Consider the following 8,553-nt stretch of genomic DNA (forward strand, 5'->3'; position numbering starts at 1 on the left):
GATTTTTGCACTTAGCTTTCAAAATCACACATTCTTTAGATAATTGTTCCTTTTCATGGTTTACATCCTCAGATTCGTCAATTAGTTCTAGAAGTAACCCAGATAACCTTTCTTTAGACAACAATTTAATCTTGTTTAGCAGTGGTACAACTTTGGATTATGCTGTACTCATTTGGACCAAGTCCACAAACAAGCCATTTCTTGGCTTTAGCATTCTTCTCCCATTTCTTCAAGTCCTCAGCAGTGCAATCCGCTCTTGTCTTTGGCACCTCTACTCCTTCAGCATTTATCTTCAAGGTAGCCAGTGGACCATCGGTGACAATGTCCCATAGCTCATAGTCCTCTCCTATAATGTGATCTCTCATCCTATTTTTCCACCAAGAGTAGTACTGGACATTAAAGAGTGGTGGCCTAGCAGTGGATTGCCCTTTTTCCAGGTGGTGCACTCATCTTGATCTTCTCCTAAGGTGTTAGCCTATTCAAGGATAACCCTCTCTGATACCAATTGATATTTCATACTTTAATACCACACAAGAGAGGGGGGGTGATTTGTGTGGTGTTTAATTTTCGCATGCACTGATTGTAGAAGGACCTGGTTCTTCTAAGTGTTCCTTATACTACTGTTGCGGAAATAGTAAATATGGAAAGTAAAGAACACAAGTATTTTTACGTAGAAAATACCCGACTCAAAAGGTGAAAAAACCATTACCTACTACTCAGTAGGGTTTTCTCTGACACTTCACTTAATCACTGAGCCAAAATAGCATTTACAAAACTCTTTGTAAACCTAAGGATTACCTCTAATCCCGTTGTGGCAACCAGCCTCTAACTGTTGCGACAACTTCAAGTTAACTCTAACTTGAATACTCAGAGTACCTAATACAATTGCCTCTAGATAAAGCTGAAAGGTACAATTTGAAAATACCTACTACAATGAAACTAGAAACACTTGAAACTGGTTCTTCAATCTGGCTCATGTAGCTTCAGGTTCGCACATTTGAATCACACAAGAATTGTTTGCAAAATGCCTTGCTATTTTGCTCTCAACTCACGTTTAGCTTCAACGTTTGTGCATACCTTTAGAATGAGAACATCCTGTAATATATTGAGTTAGTAGAATAAGAAATAACTAAAGTTCTAATGCTACTCTTCCTTGGTGGAAGTGTTCTAGCTATCTTCAACTTCTAACTCCACCCTTATCTTGGATAAAGTTCTCTTTGAGTAAGGAGTCCTTCTCCTTATCATTTATGCAATATTTTCAATCAGGAGATATCAGATATAACAACTTAAGCTTATCTCCTTCACGTTCATCCCTTATGCTCGAATCTGCCCGTGTCTGTGTACACTGTATATGGACCTAGTTCATACTCGAGTTCCTTTGTCAATCATAAAAACAAACTTCACTTGGGCCAACACTTACTCACCTTGCTGCCGATGAATTGTTTTTTGTTGTCGCAAACAATTACGGCATGTATCCCAAATCAACATATTATGTGATCCCAGATGAAGTCAATGACTTCTTTCTCTCGAATCTTTTCAAACGCTTGAGCCTTGACCCATTTGGAAAAATAATCGGTCATGAACAGTATGAATTGAGCTTTATCAGGTGTCCATGGCAGGGGACCGACAATGTCCATTCTCCACTTCATAAATGGCCACGGAGACAGGACCGAGTGGAGAATTTCTCCCGGTTGATGGATCATCAGGGCATGTCTTTGGCACTCATTGCACTTCTGTACGAAGTCTTTCGCATCCTTCTCCATTTCGGTCCATTAATAGCTGGCTCTGATTAGCTTCTGAATTAAGGATTATGCCCCCGAATGGTTCCCATAAGTTCCCTCGCAAACTTTTCTCATGGCGTATTCGGTCTCCCCCGGTCCCAAGCATCTAGCTAGTGGGCCAAAGAAAGACCTTCTGAACAATGTCCATTCGACCAAGCTAAATCTGGCGGCTTTGGTGCGCAGGGTTATCGATTCTTTAGGTTCCGAAGGCAATTTTCTTATCTTCAAGTAGTCTATATATTTGTTTCTCCAATCCCAAGTTAAAATCATTGAGTTCACTTTGGCGTGGCCTTCTTCTATCACCGAGTTCATTAGTTGCATTACTGCTCCTGAGCTGAATTCATCGGAAGTGACCGACGACCCCAAGTTAGCCAGTGTATCGGCCTCACTTTTTTGATCTCGGGGTACATGTTGTAGGGTCCATTCCCTGAATTGGTGTAGGGTTACCTGCAATTTGTCCAAGTACCTCTGCATCTATTCTTCTTTTACATCGAAAGTTCTGTTAACTTGATTTACCACGAGGTGGGAGTCACACTTGGCTTCGATCACTTCGGCCCCCAGGCTCTTAGCCAATTCTAGACCTGCAATCATGACCTCATACTCGGCCTCATTTTTAGTCAATTTCACAGTTATAATAGACTACCTAATTATATTTCTCGTAGGTGGTTTTAATATGATACCGAGTCCGGACCCCTTCGCGTTGGAGTCACCGTCCGTGAAGAGGGTCCAGATTCCCAAAATAGTCCTCAAGGTTAGCAGTAGTTCCCTTTGACTTGGGGTATTAAGGCCAACGTAAAGTCGGCCACGAAGTCTGCTAAAATTTGAGATTTAATGGCGGTTCGGGGTCTATACTCAATATCGTACCCGCTAATTTTCACGACCCATTTGGCCTACCGGCCCGAGAGCTCGGGCTTATGCATGATATTCCTCAGCGGGTAAGAGGTTATGACATATATAGGGTAGCATTGAAAGTGCGGCTTTAGCTTCCTGGAAGCGCTTAGCAAAGCGAGCGCTAATTTTTTCAGGTGAGGATACCTTGGTTCGGCCTCGCCTAGAGTTATACTAACATAGTAAATAGAAAATTATGTACCTTCTTCCTCCCTGACTAAGACACCACTTACCGTCGCCTCGAAAATCGCCAAGTAGAGGTACAGTTGTTCGTCTGCCTTCAGAGTGTGTAGTACAGGGGACTCGATAGTACCATTTGAGTTCTTCCAAAGCTTGATGGCATTTCGGGGTCTAGGAAAAGTTATTCTTCTTCTTTAATAGTGAGAAGAATTGGTGGCTCTTGTCCAAGGACCTCGAGATGAACCGGCCCAAGGCGGCTATACACTCGGTCAGTCTTTGAACGGTCTTGACATTATCCACCATGGTGATGTCATCTATGGCCTTTATTTTATCGGGGTTGATCTCGATACCTCGATTAGATACCATGAACCCGAGGAATTTGCCCGATCCGACCCCAAATGCACACTTCTCCGGGTTTAGTTTCATGTTGTATTTCTTTAGTGTGTCAAATGTCTCCTGCAAATATTTCAAATGGTCCTCTGCTCGTAGGGAATTGACCAACATATCATCAATTAAAGACCAAATAAGCGATCAAACCAATTGCGATGTTATGGCCAAACCTGAACTTAGATTGAATAGTGACCTCGCCCTCGATTGGACCCTCGGTTCGAGCCCTGTCGTAAATGAAGAACAGGATAAGTGAACAAAAACTTTATCAATAGCTAAAAGGCATAAAATAAACTTGTATTACTTTGATTCACGTGTTATTGTGTGTGTTACAAAAGAAAAAGGTTTTCTTTATATAGTAGGAGAGTTTTACCCCTAGTATAAGTTTTAAAAAGGTAAAAATCTTCCTTTCTTGTTAATTACTTAATCATAACCATCATCGAGCGCGATCCGTACTGTGATATCCGCTTGGGTCCTAATATCACGACCCTCTATTCGTCGCGTGTAACCGTTCACCGTGTTTCCCGAGGTCTTACAACTCATTCTTGGCCGGGACGCGTCGCTTTACCATACCCGATGACGAACACATCCCTCACTCTTCCTGGATCTCGATACGAAGAGTCTCTAACCTCGATTACAATCTCGTGCACCCGTGCCCTTCTTCCGTTTTCTCGCCGAGAAATCGAGGTAGACATTACCCCCGATTTTACCCATACACAAGCATGTTAGGTGTTTGTCATGATTTTCTTATTATATTTAGTTTTCCTATTCCATGAAGGAAGGACAATATATTTACCATAATTGATTTTTTTCTTTTACGTAAAGGAAAATATAATTCTTCCATATTTGGCTAGTCGCTTTTCTTGGAGAAAAACATTTGGACTTCTATAAATTGAGGATCCTTCCTTCTCATTTAGTAGCATCCACAATGTAGCCATATGAAGTTTGAGAGTCTTGTTTATGGGGAGAACTTTTCGAGACAAGTGTTAGTGTGCCACTTGTGTTTGTCTCTTTCTGAGATTATTCTCTCGATATTTTGTACTCTTTTTGATATAGTGGATTGCTCATCTCTGCCGTGGATGTAGGTCAATTGACCGAACCACATTAAATATTTGTGCCTCTTTGATATATTTCTCTTCTGTTATTTGTTTTATCGTCGTTCAAATGTTGCTTTACTAGCTTCCGCATGAACCTGAATATTTCGATCCTAACACATCGAAATCAAATACTTCTTGGCATGTAACTAACTTTTACGACATGTTGTAATAGAATACTGTTAAGCTTGTAACTCGTCTAAATGATACAAACTCGACTAAGAGGGGACCTTGAACTCTAGATTCTAAAAGTAGCGCAAGTGCGAAATAGGTATCTTGCTATACTTGAATTTTCTGACAAATGTTATTTACTCATGAGGCATGTTAACCAATTATTCAAGTTATAAGCTAATCTATTTTAACATGAGTTTTCACACATCATTATTTACTAGTCAAACAGACAAATTTGAGATTATAGACTGCTCTATGACAAACTCTGTCAAACATGAAACAGAAACACTCGTCTTCATTGTTTGTTCAGAGTATAAAGGATATTAAAATATTTTTTTTGGGAATCATAACTTGTGTTGAAGAAGCACTTAATAATTGGCAATGATAAGTCATTGGATTCTACTGGTTAGGAATGAAAGATTCTTAAGTTGGTATATTGCATGAGCTGTTAAACTTTCTTCCCAGCTTGCAGAATGGTAACTACTAATAAAAACAAGAAAAAGACACTTATTAAAGCCAGAGAGTGTGATTATAACTTTTTTTTCTAAACTTTTCAAGTTTATCTTGACGTAAAATAATTAAACATGTCTATTACAATTTCATTGCTAATATCATCAAAAATTAAATCAGCAATCACCTTACCTATTTCCCTTTTTTCCTCAAATCCACTTGACTGTTCAAAAGAATTCAACAGGTCAAAATGCATTAAGTTTTTAATATTAGTTTCATTTATAGAGTCTTGACTCCATAACCTTATATTCTCCAATAGAAGCTCCCAAAGTTGCTCAGCTCCTAACATTCTTTGAAATCCTTCTTCTTCTTGAGGATCTTTCCTTTTCTGATTCTCTACCACTTCCTTCACACAGTCAAAAAGGAGCTGTCTTGATTGTTGTATTGCTTTCTTGCTATTAATGTACTGAGACTCAGGGCTTGTTTCCTCTGATTTAGAAACTGATGGGGTTGAAAATTCCACTTGTAACTTCTTTGGCTTGACACATTCTTGTTCTGTTTTTGTTACATAAAAGTAGTTAGAGTTAAGATGTATATTTACACTAAATTCTATATGATTAAAGAAAGTTGCTATCATAAAAAATAGTACTAGTACTTACTTTTAAGATCTGGGGATTCCTCATCAGAAGATTCAGTTTCTTCTAACACTGACACAGGGCTGAGTTGCTTACTTTCTTCAAGAAAATCCAGTCTTAGCTTTCTGTCTTCACAAACCTGTTACCTTATGAACAACCAATCTGAATTCATAACAATAAAGTCACTAAACTATTCTTTATCATATTAAAACTAATCTCATCGTATGGCCACTGACGTAGCTATATACATTGAAGGGTGGTCAACCCAACACTCTTCACTGAAAAATTATACTGTATATATAGCAACTTATACTGTGTATATAGGTTAAATATTCTTTTTTATGTGTATTAAATTCTGAACACCCTTCGCCTGGCTTCGCCACTGCGTATGGTCACTGATTTTATTCAAAGCCACAATCTATATTTTGTCACATTTAAGTTAATTTTAGTGTATGATCAGTGAACTTTATCGAGTATAACAGTAAAATCACAAACTATAAAGTTTTATATGCATGTTTAGTTGCTGCAAAACCAAGTCTTTACCTGTTTTTCACTGAGAAAGTTTCCATCTACAGCTTGTGGTGATAAATTATCTGCTTCTTCTACATCACTAGTATCTGAACAAGAATTGAACACAGTAGTGCTGCTTGCTGAAGAAAAGTTATCATCATTTGCATTAGTATTGCCTTGGCCATTCTTGATTGTAGCATTATTGTGTTGTTCACTTGCCAAATTCTTGATTTTTTGGTTATGGCTAATGGTAACAAGCTTGTTCAACACAGATTTTACAATCTTAGAACAATTAGGAATGACTTTTCTTTTCTTCTTTGTACCACAACTGGCTGATTTCTTCAAGAATTTAGTAGTAGAATTTACAGAACAGCACCTAAAATCGCCATTTGAGCTAAGGGTGTGGCCTCTTTCAAGATGGTAAAGCTCTAAGGTAAAAGGTTCTTGTTGTTCTAGGAGGAATTCTCCTAGTTGTTTGGACATGTTTTGAAATATTTAGGTTGTAGTGTGGGTGCTAAAAGTAGAAATGAACTTGAACTAGCTATGATGTTAAAGAGAATAAATTTGAAAGACTTAAAGAGAATTGCTGGTCAGGGCAAAAGGATAAGGAATTGGGCATTAATTGTGAGAGACAAGTTAAGCATCTGTCTCTTTTTTGTGACAGAACAAGTGTTTGGATCAGAGAGAAATAGAAGAGAAGAACACTGCAGATTTAAATTAAGGGGATGGGGCATTTGAGAAAAGACAATAACATGATTCGCTTTTGTGAAAAAAATGGATTTTTATATTAAAATTTTTACCTAACCTTTTGAGACCATGCAATCTGAAGTCAATGTGCTAGGTATTTCTATAGTTAAACTTAAAGCTACCAAGCCTCGAGAAGGTGGCCCCACCTGAAAGAAAATATATTATTTAAGTTATACACAAAGATTTACATTATTAGGGTAATTTAATCGTGTTATTTGATTTTTTACACTCTCAGCATAGTTTAATGATAACAAATTAGTTACAATTTTTTTCCTCGCAAGGCAGGGGTTCGGTTTGCGTACACACTACCCTCCCCAGACCCTAAGCGTGAGATAATACTGGGTATATTGTTATTATTATTGTAAATTAGTTACAATTTTTATCAAGTTATTGGTAATTCCTATCAGACATTTATCTATAATTATTTTATAAATAATTTAATCGTATAAATATTTTTTTACATTACGGGACTTGAACTCAAAAAAAAAAAAAAAGCACAAAAATCAACAAAGAGGCATGAACTTACTATAGTATGTGTGGTCCTGATAGGTTTTGGTTTTATTCAAGAGCAGCCTATCTAAAAAAAGCAACAAAGGAACAAAATGAAAATTGATGACTTTTGCATGGGAAGTTTAATTTGGTAACGTGACTGTGTACTGATTAGTCTAAGCAATAAGCTAAAGGAAAGATGAATATTTGTACTATAAAATAATTATTTTTCAACATACTATAAAATATATTGAACACAAAATTTTGGAAATGTTCATCCACAAGTCATAATCAACAAAATTGGGCATCCAGTTAAGTAAATATATAGCGGGATAATTTGTATCTCCTCTATATGCATGTGCATCATCCTCAAACTTCGTTTTCATGTCCCCTTATCTCTTTCCTCTACCTCTTTAATTTGACAAAAAAATTGGTGGGAAAATGTATGTGCTTTTTCTATTGTATTTTGGGAAAGCCACATGGTAACATAAGACTCAAACCTACTTCGTTTCGACATTTTTAAATAACTCATTTTATTACGTAAAGATTGTAATAGTAAAATGTTGATAATTAAGTTTGTGATGAAAGGTAAAATAGCCATTTAATACACTAACCAAGGAGAAAAAGACGCTCGAATATGGAGATAGTTTGCCTCCAACTAGCTTGAAAGACTATGTAGGGAGGTCTTTCTCTCTTTTAATAAAACTTTCAATATGAGTTAGTTGGGTCAATGAGTTTCGAATACCAGATAATTAATAAAAAAAAAACTAGCTCGAAAGACTATGCCTGATTATATTATAAATACATAATCATATCCCTTTTACGGCCGATTAATTTCTTGTATATTATAATTAAAATATGTGTAGGCTAAGTCATGTCGTGGTAATAAGACCCTTCTAAATATCCTTTCGTACACACATATGTTCACTTAAAAATCTAATGATCTAATGATTTAAACTTCATAAACTCCCTAACATTTTTGTTGATTCTTAACTTTAAACCCTAAAAATCCTGGTCGAGCCTAATCAATACTCACTCCGGTTCACAATAAGTGATTTTTTTTGCCTTTGTTTGTAGTCCAAAATAAGTGATTTTTTCAGATTTCAAGAATAAATTAATTATTTTTTTTCCTACACTGCCCTTGGAGTAAATAGGGTTGGAGTATGTGTTAGGAGTGTTTATGTGAAGAAATAGTAAAGGTTAATATAGTCAATTTCATTG

At 36.8% G+C, this 8,553-nt stretch overlaps 1 protein-coding gene across 1 annotated transcript; it reads right to left on the minus strand.

The window, feature by feature from the left end:
* Positions 1–5,027: 5,027 nt before the first annotated feature.
* LOC104120622 (nucleolar protein NET1-like) lies at positions 5,028–6,709 on the minus strand. The gene is made up of 3 exons (XM_009632431.4): positions 6,130–6,709; positions 5,611–5,725; positions 5,028–5,506 (listed from the first exon to the last, which is right to left on the minus strand). The coding sequence occupies exons 1-3, from the start codon at positions 6,577–6,579 to the stop codon at positions 5,061–5,063; spliced, it is 1,011 nt and encodes a 336-aa protein (XP_009630726.1). The 5' UTR covers positions 6,580–6,709; the 3' UTR covers positions 5,028–5,060.
* Between the last annotated feature and the right edge of the window lie 1,844 nt (positions 6,710–8,553).

The sequence above is a fragment of the Nicotiana tomentosiformis genome, chromosome 4, assembly GCF_000390325.3.
Source record: "Nicotiana tomentosiformis chromosome 4, ASM39032v3, whole genome shotgun sequence".
Classification (NCBI taxonomy): Eukaryota; Viridiplantae; Streptophyta; class Magnoliopsida; order Solanales; family Solanaceae; genus Nicotiana; species Nicotiana tomentosiformis.

Excerpts from the sequence above, each read along its gene's own strand:
- LOC104120622 (XM_009632431.4), bottom strand. The coding sequence starts at position 6,579 with ATGTCCAAACAACTAGGAGAATTCCTCCTAGAACAACAAGAACCTTTT. Across the intron at positions 5,726-6,129 it reads ACTTTCTCAGTGAAAAACAG|GTTTGTGAAGACAGAAAGCT; the intron begins GTAAAGACTTGG and ends ATAAGGTAACAG. Across the intron at positions 5,507-5,610 it reads GGAATCCCCAGATCTTAAAA|AACAAGAATGTGTCAAGCCA; the intron begins GTAAGTACTAGT and ends TAACAAAAACAG.